The sequence below is a fragment of the Mustela lutreola genome, chromosome 4 (genome assembly GCF_030435805.1).
Source record: "Mustela lutreola isolate mMusLut2 chromosome 4, mMusLut2.pri, whole genome shotgun sequence".
Taxonomy (NCBI): domain Eukaryota; kingdom Metazoa; phylum Chordata; class Mammalia; order Carnivora; family Mustelidae; genus Mustela; species Mustela lutreola.
This window is the reverse complement of record NC_081293.1, coordinates 190,259,001-190,280,573: the sequence shown is the minus strand read 5'-3', so window position 1 is coordinate 190,280,573 and position 21,573 is coordinate 190,259,001. Positions and strand designations below refer to the sequence as shown.

The 21,573-nt window shown below is 39.1% G+C and overlaps 1 protein-coding gene across 1 annotated transcript; it reads right to left on the bottom strand.

Moving 5' to 3' along the window:
• Nucleotides 1-19,860: 19,860 nt before the first annotated feature.
• Nucleotides 19,861-20,805, bottom strand: LOC131830220 (olfactory receptor 9A4). Its single transcript, XM_059172555.1, has one exon. It carries the CDS (start codon nucleotides 20,803-20,805, stop codon nucleotides 19,861-19,863), a length of 945 nt encoding a protein of 314 aa, XP_059028538.1.
• Nucleotides 20,806-21,573: the final 768 nt, after the last annotated feature.

Here is a 21,573-nt window from a genome sequence, read left to right as displayed (position 1 = left end):
GGAAGATGTGGTCCACATACACTATGGAGTATTATGCCTCCATCAGAAAGGATGAATACCCAACTTTTGTGGCCACATGAACGGGACTGGAAGAGATTGTGCTGAGTGAAATAAGTCAAGCAGAGAGAGTCGAGAGTCAATTATCATAGGGTTTCACTTATTTGTGGAGCATAACAAATAACATGGAGGACATAGGGAGATGAGAGGAGAAGGGAGTTGAGGGAAATTGGAAGGGGAGGTGAACCATGAGAGACTATGGACTCTGAAAAACAACCTGAGGGTTCTGAAGGGGCAGGGGGTGGAAGGTTGGGGGAGCCAGGTGGCAGGTATTAAGGAGGGCACGGATTGCATGGAGCACTCGGTGTGGTGCAAAAACAATGAATACCGTTACGCTGAAAAGAAATAAAAATAAATAAATAAAATTTAAAAACAAAAAGAAGAAGAAGAAGAAGTTGCTTGAAGGAGGTTACCAGAAATAATTTGTGTTTGGGGTAGAGTGGATGTGGTGTTAGCAGAGAATAAATGTAGCAGTTGAGGTGAGTATTAGGGGGAGAGGCTGTGTCTATGGTAGTAAAGAAAACAGAATTCTATAACAAAGGAAGCCCCAGAATCCAGACAACAGAAAGAAAACCACAAACCTTCTGTTTTGAGAAGGGAGAAGTGTGTTGCCACACTTCCTGTTTTATGACAGAATACAATTCAGACTTCCATAATCAGGAAATGTAGATATCTAGTAATTCCCCTAGTAGCCCAAATTTCCTCCAAGATGAAGGCACACTTCTGTGAAAGTTTTAAAAGAGGCCCAGCAGGCTGGGGTGGGAGTAGGGAGCGTATAGGGAATATGGGCCCTTTGGTTTTAAATTCATTATTGGGGGCTACAAGGGTTGCTGGATCCTTAAGAGAATAGATAAATAGGGGGGAGGAGTCAAGATGGCGGAGAAGTAGCAAGCTGAGACTGCTTCAGCTAGCCGGAGATCAGCTAGATAGCTTATCTAAAGATTGCAAACACCTGAAAATCCATCGGCAGATCGAAGAGAAGAAGAACAGCAATTCTGGAAACAGAAAAACAACCACTTTCTGAAAGGTAGGACCGGCGGAGAAGTGAATCCAAAGCGACGGGAAGATAGACCCCGGGGGGAGGGGCCGGCTCCCGGCAAGCGGCGGAGCAACCGCGCACAAAATCAGGACTTTTAAAAGTCTGTTCCGCTGAGGGACATCGCTCCAGAGGCTAAACCGGGGCGAAGCCCACGCGGGGTCAGCGTGGCCTCAGGTCCCGCAGGGTCACAGAAGGATCGGGGGTGTCTGAGTGTCGCAGAGCTTGCGGGTATTGGAACGGGAAAGCCGGCTACAGAGACAGAGCCGACAGTAAGCTCGCAGCTCCGTGTTACCTTGAACCGGTCGCAGGCTCGGTGAGCTCGGAGCGCGGCCGGAGGTCAGGCAGACGGGAGTAACTGGGCGCTGTTCTCTGAGGGCGCACTGAGGAGTGGGGCCCTGGGCTCTCGGCTCCTCCGGGCCGGAGACCAGGAGGCCGCCATTTGTATTCCCGTCCTCTGGAACTCTACGGAAAGCGCTCAGGGAACAAAAGCTCCTGAAAGCAAACCCGAGCGGATTACTCACCCCGGCCCCGGGTAAGGGCGGTGTAATTCCGCCTGGGGCAAAGACACTTGAGAATCACTACAACAGGCCCCTCCCCCAGAAGATCAACAAGAAATCCAGCCGAGACCAAGTTCACCTACCAAGGAGTGCGGTTTCAATACCAAGGAGAGCAGCAGAATTCCAGAGGAGGAGAAAGCCAAGCACGGAACTCATGGCTTTTTTCCTGTGATTTTTTTTAGTCTTGCAGTTAATTTAATTTTTTCTTTTTCATTTTTTTTTTTTTCCTCGCCTTCGGGTAAAATTTTTTTTTAACTGTTACCTTTTTCTTTTTTAACGATTTTTTACTAGTTTATCTAATATATATATATATATTTTTTTTTACATTTTTCTTAGGTGTTTTCTTTCTTTAAAAATATTCTTTTCTTTTCTTTTTTTTTTTTTCTTTTTTCTTTCTTCCTTTTTGAACCTCTTTTTATCCCCTTTCTCCCCACTCACGATTTTGGATCTCTTCTAATTTGGTTAAAGCATATTTTCCTGGGGTTGTTGCCACCCTTTTAGTATTTTACTTGCCCCTTCATTTACTCTTATCTGGACAAAATGACAAGACGGAAAAATTCAACACAAAAAAAAGAACAAGAGGCAGTACCGAAGGCTAGGGACCTAATCAATACAGACATCAGTAATATGTCAGATCTAGAGTTCAGAATGACAATTCTCAAGGTTCTAGCCGGGCTCGAAAAAGGCATGGAAGATATGAGAGAAACCCTCTCGAGAGATATAAAAGCCCTTTCTGGAGAAATAAAAGAACTAAAATCTAACCAAGGTGAAATCAAAAAAGCTATTAATGAGGTGCAATCAAAAATGGAGGCTCTAACTGCTAGGATAAATGAGGCAGAAGAAATAATTAGTGATATAGAAGACCAAATGACAGAGAATAAAGAAGCTGAGCAAAAGCGGGACAAACAGCTACTGGACCACGAGGGGAGAATTCGAGAGATAAGTGACACCATAAGACGAAACAACATTAGAATAATTGGGATTCCAGAAGAAGAAGTAAGTGAGAGGGGAGCAGAAGGTATACTGGAGAGAATTATTGGGGAGAATTTCCCCAATATGGCAAAGGGAATGAGCATCAAAATTCAGGAGGTTCAGAGAATGCCCCTCAAAATCAATAAGAATAGGCCCACACCCCGTCACCTAATAGTAAAATTTACAAGTCTCAATGACAAAGAGAAAATCCTGAAAGCAGCCCGGGAAAAGAAGTCTGTAACATACAATGGTAAAAATATTAGATTGGCAGCTGACTTATCCACAGAGACCTGGCAGGCCAGAAAGAGCTGGCATGATATTTTCAGAGCACTAAACGAGAAAAACATGCAGCCAAGAATACTATATCCAGCTAGGCTATCATTGAAAATAGAAGGAGAGATTAAAAGCTTCCAGGACAAACAACAACTGAAAGAATTTGCAAATACCAAACCAGCTCTACAGGAAATATTGAAAGGGGTCCTCTAAGCAAAGAGAGAGCCTACAAGTGGTAGATCAGAAAGGAACAGAGACCTATACAGTAACAGTCACCTTACAGGCAATACAATGGCACTAAATTCATATCTCTCAATAGTTACCCTGAATGTGAATGGGCTAAATACCCCTGTCAAAAGACACAGGGTATCAGAATGGATAAAAAAACAAAACCCATCTATATGTTGCCTCCAAGAAACACATTTTAAGCCCGAAGACACCTCCAGATTTAAAGTGAGGGGGTGGAAAAGAATTTACCATGCTAATGGACATCAGAAGAAAGCAGGAGTGGCAATCCTTATATCAGATCAATTAGATTTTAAGCCAAAGACTATAATAAGAGATGAGGAAGGACACTATATCATACTCAAAGGGTCTGTCCAACAAGAAGATTTAACAATTTTAAATATCTATGCCCCCAATGTGGGAGCAGCCAACTATATAAACCAATTAATAACAAAATCAAAGAAACACATCAACAATAATACAATAATAGTAGGGGACTTTAACACTCCCCTCACTGAAATGGACAGGTCATCCAAGCAAAAGATCAGCAAGGAAATAAAGGCCTTAAACGACACACTGGACCAGATGGACATCACAGATATATTCAGAATATTTCATCCCAAAGCAACAGAATACACATTCTTCTCTAGTGCACATGGAACATTCTCCAGAATAGATCACATCCTCGGTCCTAAATCAGGACTCAACCGGTATCAAAAGATTGGGATCATTCCCTGCATATTTTCAGACCACAATGCTCTAAAGCTAGAACTCAACCACAAAAGGAAGTTTGGAAAGAACCCAAATACATGGAGACTAAACAGTATCCTTCTAAAGAATGAATGGGTCAACCGGGAAATTAAAGAAGAATTGAAAAAAATCATGGAAACAAATGATAATGAAAATACAACGGTTCAAAATCTGTGGGACACAACAAAGGCAGTCCTGAGAGGAAAATATATAGCGGTACAAGCCTTTCTCAAGAAACAAGAAAGGTCTCAGGTACACAACCTAACCCTACACCTAAAGGAGCTGGAGAAAGAACAAGAAAGAAACCCTAAGCCCAGCAGGAGAAGAGAAATCATAAAGATCAGAGCAGAAATCAATGAAATAGAAACCAAAAAAACAATAGAACAAATCAACGAAACTAGGAGCTGGTTCTTTGAAAGAATTAATAAAATTGATAAACCCCTGGCCCGACTTATCAAAAAGAAAAGAGAAAGGACCCAAATAAATAAAATCATGAATGAAAGAGGAGAGATCACAACTAACACCAAAGAAATACAAACTATTATAAGAACATACTATGAGCAACTCTACGGCAATAAATTTGACAATCTGGAAGAAATGGATGCATTCCTAGAAACATATAAACTACCACAACTGAACCAGGAAGAAATAGAAAGCCTGAACAGACCCATAACCAGTAAGGAGATTGAAACAGTCATTAAAAATCTCCAAACAAACAAAAGCCCAGGGCCAGATGGCTTCCCGGGGGAATTCTACCAAACATTTAAAGAAGAACTAATTCCTATTCTCCTGAAACTGTTCCAAAAAATAGAAATGGAAGGAAAACTTCCAAACTCATTTTATGAGGCCAGCATCACCTTGATCCCAAAACCAGACAAGGATCCCACCAAAAAAGAGAGCTATAGACCGATATCCTTGATGAACACAGATGCGAAAATACTCAACAAAATACTAGCCAATAGGATTCAACAGTACATTAAAAAGATTATCCACCACGACCAAGTGGGATTTATTCCAGGGCTGCAAGGTTGGTTCAACATCCGCAAATCAGTCAATGTGATACAACACATCAATAAAAGAAAGAACAAGAACCATATGATACTCTCAATAGATGCTGAAAAAGCATTTGACAAAGTACAACATCCCTTCCTGATCAAAACTCTTCAAAGTGTAGGGATAGAGGGCACATACCTCAATATCATCAAAGCCATCTATGAAAAACCCACCGCAAATATCATTCTCAATGGAGAAAAACTGAAAGCTTTTCCGCTAAGGTCAGGAACACGGCAGGGATGTCCATTATCACCACTGCTATTCAACATCGTACTAGAGGTCCTAGCCTCAGCAATCAGACAACAAAAGGAAATTAAAGGCATCCAAATCGGCAAAGAAGAAGTCAAATTATCACTCTTCGCAGATGATACGATACTATATGTGGAAAACCCAAAAGACTCCACTCCAAAACTGCTAGAACTTATACAGGAATTCAGTAAAGTGTCAGGATATAAAATCAATGCACAGAAATCAGTTGCATTTCTATACACCAACAGCAAGACAGAAGAAAGAGATATTAAGGAGTCAATCCCTTTTACAATTGCATCCAAAACCATAAGATACCTAGGAATAAACCTAACCAAAGAGACACAGAATCTATACTCAGAAAACTATAAAGTACTCATGAAAGAAATTGAGGAAGACACAAAGAAATGGAAAAATGTTCCATGCTCCTGGATTGGAAGAATAAATATTGTGAAAATGTCTATGCTACCTAAAGCAATCTACACATTTAATGCAATTCCTATCAAAGTACCATCCATCTTTTTCAAAGAAATGGAACAAATAATGCTAAAATTTATATGGAACCAGAAAAGACCTCGAATAGCCAAAGGGATATTGAAAAAGAAAGCCAACGTTGGTGGCATCACAATTCCGGACTTCAAGCTCTATTACAAAGCTGTCATCATCAAGACAGCATGGTACTGGCACAAAAACAGACACATAGATCAATGGAACAGAATAGAGAGCCCAGAAATAGACCCTCAAATCTATGGTCAACTAATCTTCGACAAAGCAGGAAAGAATGTCCAATGGAAAAAAGACAGCCTTTTCAATAAATGGTGCTGGGAAAATTGGACAGCCACATGCAGAAAAATGAAATTGGACCATTTCCTTACACCACACACAAAAATAGACTCAAAATGGATGAAGGATCTCAATGTACGAAAGGAATCCATCAAAATCCTTGAGGAGAACACGGGCAGCAACCTCTTCGACCTCTGCCGCAGCAACATCTTCCTAGGAACAACGCAAAAGGCAAGGGAAGCAAGGGAAAAAATGAACTACTGGGATTTCATCAAGATCAAAAGCTTTTGCACAGCAAAGGAAACAGTTAACAAAATCAAAAGACAACTGACAGAATGGGAGAAGATATTTGCAAACGACATATCAGATAAAGGACTAGTGTCCAGAATCTATAAAGAACTTAGCAAACTCAACACCCAAAGAACAAATAATCCAATCAAGAAATGGGCAGAGGACATGAACAGACATTTCTGCAAAGAAGACATCCAGATGGCCAACAGACACATGAAAAAGTGCTCCATATCACTCGGCATCAGGGAAATACAAATCAAAACCACAATGAGATATCACCTCACACCAGTCAGAATGGCTAAAATCAACAAATCAGGAAATGACAGATGCTGGCGAGGATGCGGAGAAAGGGGAACCCTCCTACACTGTTGGTGGGAATGCAAGCTGGTGCAGCCACTCTGGAAAACAGCATGGAGGTTCCTCAAAATGTTGAAAATAGAACTGCCCTATGACCCAGCAATTGCACTATTGGGTATTTACCCTAAAGATACAAATGTAGTGATCCAAAGGGACACATGCACCCGAATGTTTATAGCAGCAATGTCCACAATAGCCAAACTATGGAAAGAACCTAGATGTCCATCAACAGATGAATGGATCAAGAAGATGTGGTATATATACACAATGGAATACTATGCAGCCATCAAAAGAAATGAAATCTTGCCATTTGCAACAACATGGATGGAACTAGAGCGTATCATGCTTAGCGAAATAAGTCAAGCAGAGAAAGACAACTATCATATGATCTCCCTGATATGAGGAAGTGGTGATGCAACATGGAGGCTTAAGTGGGTAGAAGAAGAATAAATGAAACAAGATGGGATTGGGAGGGAGACAAACCATAAGTGACTCTTAATCTCACGAAACAAACTGAGGGTTGCCGGGGGGAGGGGGTTTGGGAGAAGGGGGTGGGATTATGGACATTGGGGAGGGTATGTGATTTGGTGAGTGCTGTGAAGTGTGTAAACCTGGTGATTCACAGACCTGTACCCCTGGGGATAAAAATATATGTTTATAAAAAAAAATATATGCATAATAAAAATAAATAAATAAATAAATAAATAAATAAATAAATAAAAAGAGAATAGATAAATATGACCTTATTGGACAGCAGTGGTATGTATGAGGGCTTTTTTAAAGCAATAGAAATTTAGTAAACCCCTTGATTAGAGGTTGTTTGTTTTTTTTTTAAAGATTTTATTTATTTATTTGACAGAGAGAGATCCCAAGTAGGCAGAGAGGCAGGCAGAGTGAGAGGGGAGAAGCAGGCTCGCCGCTGAGCAGAGAGCCCGATGTGGGGCTCGATCCCAGGACCCTGGGATCATGAGCTGAGCCTAACGAAGGCAGAGGCTTTAATCCACTGAGCCACCCAGGTGCCCCTTGATTAGAGTTTTTGACTTTGCTTCCAATATGCGATGTGAATCTGTATAGATTTCTTACTTTCTTTCCCTTTTTTTCTTTATAAAATGAGGCAGTAATACTCCTCTCATAAAATTCATGTGTATATTAAATAAAATGCCCACTATGTACTTCAATGGCAATAAACATAGGGGAAGCAATTTGTGGAAGATTTGAAGCTGAGATTTTTATCCAAGAAGTACTCTTCAATGTCCTAAAAGCTGAATGTAGGAGAGCCACTTAATTTCTTAAAATTTCTCTTCACGCATTTATAATATCTGAATAAAACTGTGTCCAAGTCAGGAAAAGGTGCATCAAAAATTCTGTGACTGTCAAGACCATACTTTCCATGGCTCTGGCTTACATTCACATTACCCATCCTGTCTGTGTGAGCTGCTATTCCCATGACCAAAGTCATTGACCCCCATCCTCAGATGTTGACAGATCAGGACTGATTCATGACTAAAAACATCAGGTAGAGGTAACCTTTGCCTATTTTCCCTGCTATTGCCAACTCCCACCCTCAGAAGCCATATCCTTTGGTAACCTGCCTTCTGAATAGTCCTCCCTTAGCACAGGTTGAGCAATAATGCAGTAAAAGTCTTACCCTCCACTCTTACCTACTGTAGACTCTCATAGAGACTATAACTCCTGCAGGGGGTCCTCATGATTCCCTTAGGTATCCTCACTAGGGGCCAGTGAGTCTTGTAGCAGAGGTATTTGAGTATCTCTCAAGCCACAGTCTTGCTCAACTTCATATACAAAGACTAGACTAATCAAAACCCTTCATTTGTAGGACATTCCCATAATTGACACATGCCAACGGGTCTTTTTTATGCATTTGTTTTGTCATATATATACACACACATATATATATATAAAACACCCATAGATAACCATACATATTACATACAGGTAATAATACCCATGAAACTGTGCAACATGAAAACTAGAATCTTGTTTTTTCTTTTTTTTTTTTTTTTTTTGAAAGAACACATGTGAGCAGGGTTGAGGAAGGGGCAGAGGGAGAGAAAGAATCTTAAGTAAACTCCACACCTGGGGGGACCCCTACACAGAGCTCAATCTCACAACCCTGAGATCATGACCTGAACCAAAACCAGGAGTCAGACGCTTAACCTTCTGAGCCATCCAGGCATCCCTGAAAGCTAGAATCTTTATAACAGTTTATATCTACCTGTATGGTCTTCTCCTATTCCACCCTTCTGTCTCCCCACAACACAGGCAACCACCATTCTGATTCCTGTGTTCATCATTCAGTTTTTTAAAAATTCATTTCTGTCTAATTTTTATGTACTCTTTTTAACCTTATAAAAAGGCATTATGATGTAAGGGATCTTTTAGAACTTGTTTTTTCATTTCATGTTAAATGATTCATTTATATTGTTGACGTTCATTAATGCTGACTACTGTATAATATTCTGCTGTGTGACTATATAAACCATGGCTGTTCTAGTTGGTGTACAGTTGGATTGTTGACAGGTTTTTGCTAACACAAACCGTGCTCCCAAGAACATTCTTCTGGTGTTCATATACAAGAATTTCTCTTGAGTATATCCTGAATAGAGAAATGTTGGGTAATAGGGTATGCAAATTTTGAATTTTCTAAGATAATGCAAAATAGTTTCCAAAGAGATTACATCAATTTTCATTCCCATCAAAAATATATAATAGAAATATATGAGATTATTATTTATTGACATATGGCCTTCATCTATTTTCCCTAATTATTAATGTATTATTTAGAGTAGTGTTAGGTGCTATAGAAAACTACAAATGTTCAGTAGTTGATCATAATAAAAGTTTATTTCTCATTAATGTACAGTCACGTATTATGCCTGCTGGTAGCACAGACTCTGCTCCACAGAATCATTCAAGGACCTATATTGATGAATGTTTTCTATCTTCAACATATGGCCTCAAGGACATAAGTGAAAGAGAGAGAGGAGATTATGCATGAAGAAGTCTTTGGTACCAGATGTGGAAGTTGTGTACATCACTTCTACTCACTTACCATTGGCTAGAACCCACTCATATGGCCACTCCTACCTTCAGGGGAGAGTGGAAATTTTATTTTACCTATGTGTACAAAAAGAAGAAATGTTTGGTTATCACCTAGCAGTCTCTGCTCCAACTACTATGGTTGGATGTTTCTTTACAGGTTTATTGGCTATATTTCCTCTTCTGTAAAATGTGTATCTGTAATAAATTTGCCTATTTTTTCCACTGATTTGTTTGTACTTTTAAAAATGATTTTTAGAAGTTTTTTATATTATACTTCATTTGTTACGTTATTTGAAAATCTTTTCTCCCAGAGTATAACTTCCCATTTCACCACATCTGAGCTGTCTTTTGAAGAATATAGGTTTCTAGGGTTTTTTTAATTTAAATTCAATATACAATACAACATATAGTACATACTTAATTTCATATGTAGTGTTAAATAATTTATCAATTGTGTATAACAGCCACAGCTGATTACATCATGTGCCCTCCTTAATGCCCATCACCCAATGACACCATCCCACTACCCACCACCTCTCCAGCAACTCTCAGTTTGTCTCCCAGAGTTGAGTCTCTCAAGGTTTTTCTCCCTCTGTGATGACTTCCCATTCAATTTTCCCTACGTTACCCTATGATCCTCTATGCTGTTTCTTATATTCCAGATATGAGTGAAACTGTATGATAATTGTCTTTCTCTGATTCACTTCTTTGGCTCAACATAATATGCTCCAGTTCCATCCAAGTCAATGTAAATGGTTAGTATTCATCTTTTCCAATGGCTGAGTAATATTCATATATATATATATATATATATATATATATATATATATATATATAATCTTCTTTATCCAATGATCTATCAATGCATGTCTGGGCTTCTTCCACAAATTGGCTATTGTGGACATTGCTGCTATGAACACTGGGGTACAGGTGTCCCTTTGGATCACTACATTTGTATCTTTGGCATAAATACCTAGTAGTGCAATTTGCTGGACCATGTGGTAGCTATATTTTTCATTTTGTGAGGAACCTCCAAACCATTTTCCAGAGTGGCTGTACCAGCTTGCATTCCCAAAAACAGTATAAGAGGGTGCCCTTTTCCCCACATCCTTGCCAACATTTGTTGTTTCCCATTTTGATCATTTTAGCCATTCTGACTGGTGTAAGGTGGTATCCCACTGTGGTTCTGATTTCTATTTCCCTGATGATAAATAATATTGATCATCTTTTCATGTGTCTGTTGGCCATTTGTATGTCTTCTTTGGAGAAGTGTCTGTTCATGTCTTCTGCCCATTTCTTGGCTGGATTATTTGGTTTTTGTGTGTTAAGTCTGAGAAGTTCTTAATAGATCTTGGATACCAACCCTTTATCTGTTATGTCATTTGCAAATAACTTCTCCCACTCTGTAGGTTGCCTTTTAGTTTTGTTGACTACTAGTTTTGCCGTTCAAAAGATTTTTATCTTGATGAAGTCCCAATAGTTCATTTTTGCTTTGTTTTCCTTACCTTCAGAGATTTGTGTAGGAAGAACTTGTTGCGGCTGAGGTCAAAGAGGTTGCTGCCTGTGTTCTCCTCTAGGATTTTGATGGTTTCTGTCTCATATTGAGGTCTTTCATCCATTTTGGTTTATCTTTGTGTATGGTGTAAGAAAATGGTCCAGGTTCATTCTTCCACAAGTGGCTGTCCAATTTTCCCAGCACCATATATTGAAGAGACTGTCTTTTTTCCATTGGATGTTTTTTCCTGCTTTGTCGAAGATTAGTTGACCATAGAGTTGAGGGTCCAATTCTGAGTTCTCTATTCTGGTCCACGATGAACATGTCTGTTTCTGTGCCAATACCATGTTGTCTTGATGATCACAGCTCTGTAATATAGCTTGAAGTCAGGCATTGTGAAGCCCCCAGCTTTGGTTTTGGGGTCTTTCTGATTCCATACAAATTTTAGGATTGTTTGTTCCAGCTCTGTAAAAAATGTCAATGGTATTTTGATAGGGATTGCTTTGAATGTGTATATTGCTCTGGATAGCACAGACATTTTAACAATGTTTATTCTTCCAATCCATGAGCATGGAATGCTTTTCCCTTTCTTTGTGCCTGCCTCAATTTCTTTCAAAAGTGTTCTGTGGTTTTTAGAATAATGATTCATTACCTCTTTGGTTTGGTTTATTTCTAGGCATTTTATAGGTTTGGGTACAGTTGTAAATGGGATTGATTCCTTAATTTCTCTTTCTTCTGTCTCATCATTAGTGTATAGAAATGCAACTGATTTCTGTGCCTTGATTTTGTATCCTGCCATGTTGCTGAATTCCTGTATGAGTTCTAGCAATTTTGGGGTGGAGTCTATATCCTTATGATATTAAGTCCTTCTATCCTTGAACTTGATATATCTTAATTTACTTGGATCTTATTTAATGTCTATTACAAAGTTTAGTAAGTGTATCTATATTTGCTTTCATATGCACGAGGTTTAATTACATATAATCAATAAAATTGATACTTTAGGATAATGTGACATGATTTATCTTGTGGTTTTCAGTAAACCAAGCATGCCACCAGTTGTTTCTCCTAATGTATAATTCACTTACTGTAGAATAATTCACTCTGACCCTTATCCTGTTAGCTACTGTTTTGCCTGAAGCTCTGCTTCTTTGTTCCAAAGCCCTGAAGCTACAAACAGATGATATGATGTTCAATATCCTTCTTCTTACTCTTGCATGCTGGTCTCTGATTAATACTGCATCATTTACCTAGAACTATCTTGCATTACCATGATACTGCCAAAAGGACGTAGAGTGTACTAGTCAAAAACATACATTTTTATTTAGACACCTGTTGGTAGAATCTTTGTTTTAAAAGCCTTGGAAAAATTACCTAATCTCTCAAAAACTTAGTGCCAAGCACTGTTTTTAGGTACTGAGGGTACAGCAGAAAATAAAACAAAGTATCTGCCCTTATGAAGCATACATTCTAGTGGGATGTAACAATAATTAATTAATTGACATATATTATGTGATAATAAGTACCATTAAGAAAAATGAAGAATGATAGGTAGATAAGGACTATCAGAGTGAAGATGGAAGTTTGTTATTTTTCATTTAGTGTTTAGAGGAAGGTTTCTTAAGGAGACTTTGAAGAAATAATTTTTGGGAAGTGAGGGACTGCTTCACGCAAATATCTTGTATAATTCCATCTGGTGGAAAGAGCATACAAGGTCCTGGAACAAGACTGTACTTAGTGTGTTCAAGAAATATCAGGAGGCTGGTATGTTTGTAACAGAATGAAGGAGAAAGAGAGTGGTAGGTGAAAACAATCAGCATTAGCTAACAGTAGAAGTATAGAAAATGATGGTGATCTAGATACAAAATCTTCAAAAAACTTAGTTAAAATGGTCCAAAGGTTTACAGATAACTGCAACGAGCCAAAAATAAATAATATTTATAAATAAATAAATAAGTGGGTAGAGCAACAGTTTCAAAGCTAGATCAAACTTAAAGCAAGGAAGTGGGGGAATGCATAATGGTTATGAGCAAGTAATAACAAATAAGAAAGACATCTAACCCACATTCAGTGAAAAAAAAAGGCATGACATCAGAGGTGCTGTGGAGGCCCTTAGGGGATGTATGTTTCAAATAAAGCATGAGGATCAGCAAAACATTCAGAAGTTGAGGATATAAAAGATTTGGACAATGTTCCCTGAGTTCCAGACTGACAGAAAAAGTGTTTCACAAGAATTTCTCTTGTGAGGTCATTGCATTGTCAATCCAAGTCATCAATAACCTACAAAGATCTAAATCCATGGGTCAATTATTAGGTGTACCTTAGGTTGATCAACAGGGTGAGCACATTGAGCTACTCCTGAGCCTGAAAAAGATGCAGGAAAAGAATTTGCCATTATAAGTGTTCTAAAGTAAATAATCTATGAAAAGGGATATCAAGGGTCTAGACTCAAGAAGAAGCCTGCTGAAAATTCAGACAGCAAAGGGAAACATTAAGTCTGTCTTGGTCAATCCTTTCTTTCCCCCATTTCCTCAAGTACGGTGCTTCTCCATACATTGATTCTGGATTCTTCCATGTAACTGACTTTGACAAATATTCAATGAGACTAAAACTTCAGTGTGCTAGTTCTGAGCCCAGGCCTTAGGAGGCCTTTGGTGTTTCCATCTGTGTTTTCTTGTGTTCTGCCACTGTCATAGCAAGAAGGGCTCAGGCAAACCTGCTGGTGCCAGGAAGGGGAGAGATATCCCACTTGAGACATCAGTGTGAGCCCAACCTAGGTCAACCAACTGCCATCCAATCCTAGACTTGTACACAAGCCCATCTTAGATTAGCAGAGCCTCCAGCTGAGCCTAGCCTAGATAAAAAGAAATCTTAATGCATTAAAAATAAAAGTTGATTGTTGTATGGCACTGGAGTTTATGCTTGGCTCTTCTATGGCAGAAGCTAACTGATATAACCTTCTAAGTGGTCTCCTTCCTTCTCTCTTACTGTTCTCTAATCAACTGTCTTGTGTAGCACTCAGAATAATCTTGTTAATACATTAGACAGATTCTGTCACTCTTTTCAACATCCTGTAATAGTTTCCAACTCACTCTTGGAAAAGGCAAAGTCTATAAAAAGCTTACAAGGCTTTACAGGATCTAAATCCTGATTACCTCTCTGATTTCATTTTCTCTTACACTCCCCTTCACTCACACCATTCCAGCATCTTTACTTGTGCCTTCCCTGGGACCTCTCCATTTGTTGTTTGCTATGCCTGGAATGTTCTACAAAAGGTAGCCAAATGCCTCACTACAATCTCTCAAGCTTTCCCTGACAAACTTACTTGAAATTTCAGGACTCCCTCAACAGATGGTCTTGTACACTCCTAGTTCACTTTTCTTCAAAGAACTTTTTCACCATCTCACATACTATTTTTTAACAACTTTATTGAGACATAATTCACATACCACAAAATTCACCCATTTAAAGTGCACAATTCAACAGTTTGGGGTATATTCACATATATTTGCACCCAACACCTGAAAAAGAAAGCCTGCACCCTTTAGCTATCACTGACCTATCCCTGCATTCCCCCCAGCCCAAGCAACCACTAGTCTATTGTCTGTCTCTATAGTTTTCTATTCTGGACTTTCATATGAATAGAATCCTATAATATTGGTCTTTTGTGACTGGCTTCTTTTACTTAACATGCTTGTAAGGTTCATCCCTGTTGTAGCATTGTATCAGTTATTCTTTCGTATGGCTGAAAAAAAATTCCATTATTTATTTATTCATTCATCAGCTACTAGGCATGTAGGTTGTTGCCATTTTTTGGCTATTATGAATAATGCTACTATAAACATTCATGAACAACTTTTTGTGTGGATGCATGTTTTTACTTCTCTTGGGTATACACCTAGGAGTGAAACTGTTGGATCATAAGATAACTCTATGTTTAATCGTTTGAGGAACCTTAAGTTTTTCCAAAGTGGCTGTACTACAACACCTTCCCAAAAGTGGTGTATATGGGATTCTCACTAACACTGGTTATTTTCCAAACTTTTGTTGCCAGCAATCCTACTGGGTGTGCAATGGTATCTCATGGAGGTTTTGATTTGTATTTCTGTAATCATAAATGATGTGAAGCACCTTTTCATATGGTTATTCATCATTGTATATCTTCCCTGAAGAAATGTCTATTCAGATTATTTCCCCACTTTTAAATTGAATTGCTTGTCTCTAATTGTTGAGTTGTAAGTGTTCTTTATGTATCCTGGACTCAAGTCCTCTATCACATATATGATTTGCAAACATTTTCTCCCATTCTGTAGGCTGCCTTTTCACTCTCTTGATAGTACAAAAGATGCATCTCTTTGATGCACAAAAGATTTTAATTTTCATGAGGTCCAATTTCTCAAATTTTCCTATTGTTGCCTGTGCTTTTGGTGTCATATCCATAAAGTCAGTGCCAAATCCAATGTCAGGAAAATTTTCCCTGTGTTTTTTCCTCTAAGAGTTTTATACTTTTAGCTGTTACATGTAGGTCTTTGTTCTATTTTGAGTTAATTTTTGTATGTGCTGTGAGGTAAGAGATCAAAATCATTCTTTTGCATGTAGATGTCCAGTTCCCCCTGAGTGGTGCGTTCTTAAACATTTAGGATCCAAAATAATGTTCTGTGATATTTTTTTCCCTTCTTTAAACTACTAATAAGTATATATCTAGGTTTTGGAGGGAAAAGACTATAATAAAGAAAATTACAACATATAATGCTACTTTTTTCAGATATATATAATTTTATAGTTTTGGATTGAAATTAGGCATTCCTGGAGCACCTGGGTGGCTCAGTGGGTTAAACCTCTGCCTTCGGCTCAGGTCATGATCTCAGGGTTCTGGGATCGAGCCCCACCTCAGGCTCTCTGCTCAGTGGGGAGCCTGCTTCCCCCTCTCTCTGCCTGCCTCTCTGCCTACTTGTGATCCCTTTCTCTGTGTCAAATAAATAAAAATTTTAAAAATCTAAAAAAAAAAAAGAAAGAAAGAAAGAAATTAGTCATTCCTACTGACAGCAGGCTGGGCCTTCTAACTTACTTAGGTGAGTGAAATCTGACCATGACTTACCATAATCTTTCCCCACTATCTCAGGACCAGCCAAATCCCAGTTAGAGACTATCCCATTAGTCTAAACTATAATAAAGATGATAAGGAGCAGAGGAGCAACTGACCCATAGCAGACAAAAAATTAGAACAAAAATAAACATTTGTTGTTATGGGATACAATGATTTTGAGATTACTTCTTACCATGATGTAACTTAGACTATCCTGATTGATACAAGAATAATTAACAAGTAGGTCAGATAAAGATACACGTAGCATTTCGTAATTCAGCAGTGTAGTCTATCCAGCAGAGTGATTAAGAGAAGAAACAGAAGCCAGACCACCCAGGTTTAGATCCTGGGCCTTCACAATGTGGCCATGGATGAGTCAATTACTATCTCTGTGCCAGAGTTCCTTGGGTCATAATAGTAGTTACCATAGGGAGTTCTTTTATGATTTAAATGAGTTCTTCTTTGTTTAATTATAAGAATTAAGTGCCAGAGTTAAGCAGTATTTCTTAGCTTGGGTTCCTCAGGAGGCCAAGGACTTATGAGTTTTCACTGGGGAATACAGTCCTTCAGGTCAGGTATGACTGACAAAAGATATAAAAAATGGAAGTCTGTGGGGCGCCTGGGTGACTCAGTGGGTTAAAGCCTCCGCCTTTGGCCCAGGTCATGATCCCAGGGTTCTGGGATCGAGCCCCATATCAGGCTATCTGCTCCGTGGGGAGCCGGCTTCCTCCTCTCTCTATGCCTGCCTCTCTGCCTGCTTGTGATCTCTGTCTGTCCAATAAATAAATAAAATCTTAAAAAAAAAAATGGAAGGCTGTAAAACCAATAAAATGATGTTTTATCAAGTTTGCTACCATTAAGTGCAATGAATTGCTTGATCTTTGGAACAAGTCATCTTAGAAGGTGTATAAACTGTGTCTCATGAAAGTAGAAACTGGTAGATAATTTTTTCCTTTTTTTCTGTCTGATGGACCCATTTCTACTTTCATCGGTCAATTGCGCTCAATCGGGACCAACTCCTCAGAACCTCTGGGTTGTCCATGTACGGACTTGGATGCCACGTAGGTCCGTCTGGTGAAATCAACAGGGAGCCCCTAAGGCTAGATGTGAAAGGTGCTCCTGACATCCATAATGTGAAATACTGGTTGTTACCACCATGATTATTGTTTACATTATACAAATAAACCAAGCATTTCTATAGTCCGTGTTTGGAGGTAGAGAGAAGTATTTAGCATAGCAGAAAGCTTTTGTCTGCAAAGTTGGGGGGATAAGGGAGTATAGGCACTGGGCTTCTCCATGTTTAACCTCAGGGCTACACTGCTTTGGGGTATGGAACTCTAAATGGATAGTTCTTTCTGATACTTACTACCTAGTACACAGGTAAGTAAGTATTTTGTCTCAGAGCAAGATTTTTTAGAATGGGACAGCCTCTTCTCTTTTCTGAAAGGGATGTTTCTTCCTTATTAGACATACTAACTGAGGCCTTAGGCTCATGCAAGTGTACAGTCACTTCTACACAGGCCTCTTTCTCCTGATAGTCTTCTTGAATTCCTAGCTTCTATGTTATGGTCCAATAATATTTCCCAAAATATTTTAATTTAGCAGAAGTCTCCACTTACCAAACATCTTCCAGTTAGAGAAATGTATTCATATAAATAACCAGGTATTCCTGAATAAGGAAAAAAAATACATGAATAAATAAAAAGATGAAAACATAAACAAAATGTGATTATTTTTATAGGTAATACCTATACATGGTTACAAAAATAACAGACTATTAGAAGGCAAAGAGTGAAAAATCTTCTTTCTCCATTCCGTCTGCCCATTCCCACCACCACAATTTCACAGGTAACCACGTCTTAATTTCTTATGATGCTGTCCACAAGCAAATATAAATATACCCTATTTCTACTGCTTTCTTATACAAAAGTAAATACTAAGTTCAATGTATTTTGCTTTTCTCACTTAAAAGTACGGCTTGGGGATCATTTCTTATCATTACAGAAAGAGTTTTATTATTCCTTTTATACCTGCATAATATTTCATTTTACGAATGAAACAATTTACTTAACCGGTCTCCTCCAGTTATCCCATTTGGTTAACAATATTTCGTTATTACAAAAATGTCATCGTGGATGAAACTGTGTTTATGACATAAGAAATGGAATCACTGATGAAGACCAAAGTCAGGCTGACTAGAGAAAGCGTGAGTGAAGTTGGTGGCACTAGGAAAGAGGCACAAAGGCTTCCTGGTGGGAAGACAGATGACAGCACAATAAGCTTGGGTGCACGAGGGAGAAAGGTAATAGGGAACCCAGAAGTGAATGGGGGAACTGAAGCCACAGGAAGAGAGCTACAAAGAGAAATCAGGAATCAAAGTGGGCAGGAGAGGATGAAAAACTGAAAGGGACAGGAAGCAGGGGCCAGGTAACATGGACCTTGGAAAGACTGAAGGATGTGACCGGGATGAGAGGCTTCCTCCTCTTCTGCACTCTCTGCACTCCCCCTGATCCCAGGGACCCTTGTCACACCAGCTTCTGGCACAGAAGCCCCATTGTCCCACATCCTTTCTGGCTGCAGGCAACGTGATCTGAGTACTTTCAGGTGAGAGAATGTCAACTTACTTAACTCTTTCTCCCACACCCTGAGGAGGTCCACCTATTAAAGATGTGTCTGTATTTAAAGATAACCACTCCTAGGATTGTAAAGGTGTCCAAAATTGTGGAATGACATCATTCTCTAAATTCTGCCATCCAAGAAAATATGCAGCAAAGTACTAAGGCAAGAGAACTTTGGGACAGGAAATCAAGGGTAGAGGATATCCTTCCCCCCACAACAGCATTAACATCAACTGCAGCTGTTTAGAAATGTAGACTATCAAGCCTTGGTCCAGACAACTGAATTAGAACATACATTTCAACAAGATCCCATGTGACAGAAATACATGTTAAAGTTTGAGAGGCACCACCTTAGGTCTGCATTTCCATGACTGAAATTAGAAATGTCATATTCATCAACTTGAAGGAATAAAGTATTGTTGTGTCTGCTAAAAAGAGAGAGAAGAGATTGAGAGAGAGAGAGAATATGTTTGAGCCAGGGAAGTAACAGGAAGTTTACTCAGAGGACCAAAAGCACAGGACCTTTTAGAGGATTTAGATGACCTAGAATCCAGTAGTCATCCCATTCTGCAGTGGGAAAAAATTTTTCTACCCTTTCTTTTTTTTTTTTAATTTATTTATTTTCAGCATAACAGTATCATTATTTTTTCACCATACCCAGTGCTCCATGCAATCCGTGCCCTCTATAATACCCACCCTTTCTTATTCAGAAACTTAAATATCACACATATTATTTTTCCATTTAATTTTTTAAAAGTTTTATTGTGAAATATATCATAATTTCAGAAGGGCATGTGTATCTGTATCTGTATCCATATATGTAACTTTATCATAAGGTAAATTTTTAGTAACAACCAAACATGTTAAAAACCATGGCCATAATTTAAAAGGCTTTTGTTGCACACACGTTATTTGATGGTGACTAAGATGCAGCTAAAAGATAAGTAAGTACTTATCAGAGCATTCTAGAATTCATAGCAATACTTAAGACAAGATTAGATACTAAATTGTTGACAGCATCTTTTCACTCCATCCCGAAGGGCTTCTATTACTTTGTCATTTCGGAGGGTGAAGATGAAAGGGTTGAGGAAAGGAGTAACCACTGAAACCATCAACGAAACTACCCTATTGTAATCCGCAGCCTGTGTTTGCTTGGGTTTCACATAGAGGAACAAGCAACTGCCATAGCCAATAATGACACAAGTGAAGTGAGATGCACACGTAGAGAAGGCCTTCCTCTGCCCAGAGGCTGAAGGGATCTTGAGGATGGTGGAGATGATGTAGGTGTAGGAGATGGTTGTAGGGATCAAAGAACCAAAAAGAACAAAAATAGCCATTAAGAATAGGATAAACTCTATGAAGAGGGTATTATTGCAGGATAGTTTCAGCAATTGCCCTCGGTCACAGAAGAAATTGTTCACCACATGTGATTTGCAGAAGGTCAGCTGAAATGTGGCATACACTGGCCAGATTTGAAAAAGGAACCCAAACACCCATGACACAACGACTACCCAGATGCAGGTTCGGTTGTTCATAATGATGTTGTATCTCAAAGGATTACAGACAGCCACATAACAGTCCACAGCCATCGCTCCCAGCAATGCAAACTCTGTGGTTCCCACAGCAAGATACAGGAAGAGCTGGGTGACACATGCAGCCAAAGAGATTGTCTGCATTCCAGGGAGAAGCAATCCCCAAAGCATCACAGGCACGATAATAGTAGTAACCAAGATCTCCAAGGCAGAAAGATGACCAAGGAAGAAATACATGGGGGACTGCAGACGTTTATCAACACACACCATCACAATAATGACTGTGTTTCCCATTAATGTCACTAAGTAGAAGAAGAAGAAGGTAGCAAAGAGAAGATGGTGTAGTTCTCTGGAGCCAGGGAAGCCAAGGAGATAAAATTCAGTGGCACTAGAGTGATTCACCAACATGTAGTTCTGAGCTCTTGTTCCTTGTGAAATCTAAAGAGCAAAGGGGAGAAAACAGGCTTTTGATTGCAAAAAGATAAAGGACGACTCCAATTGAGGAAATACCAGCCACACCTAGACTCTACAACGTACTACTACTATTTTCTATACAAACTTGGTGTTAAATGTTTTATGTAGGACATGAATAAATTTGAAAGTAAATTAAAAGCCCAAGAAGAGGAGCAATAGCCACCAACACCACATCCTAGGCATGAAAACACAACCACCCCTGTCTACCCTTGTACACCTTGTCTACCCTAACCACACCCACCCTCTACCCTTGTCTCTCAGTTCACCGGCCATCCTCCCTTGCACTCTGTTCTGATGTGCCACCCTGTCCTTTCCTGATCACAATTATACCACCAACACTTCCATCTCAAATGCCCTAAAGTGTTTTTCCTGCCTCCTTTATCTATTTCTGCAAAATCCTATTAATTTCAACAGTTATTAGAATAGCAAATCCCAATATTAGCCAATCACATGCAGATGTGGTTATTTTGTATCTTCTAACATAGAGGATGCTGCATTACATTCATGTTAAGTTCTGCCTCAATTATATCGTCAACTTTGTGGTATTGTTAGCAAGTGGGAACTCTCTAGGACATTGTCATAAGAAAGAACTATTTTGAGATAAAACATGGAGTCTTTCCCTGACTTCTGGAGAGCTGGCTCCCTGGCGGGGATTATCCACTTCTTCCTCCTTATTCTCATGATAAAAGCCTTCCTCCATTT

Coding starts and splice junctions, on each gene's coding strand:
- LOC131830220 (XM_059172555.1), bottom strand. CDS start 20,805: ATGTTGGTGAATCACTCTAGTGCCACTGAATTTTATCTCCTTGGCTTC.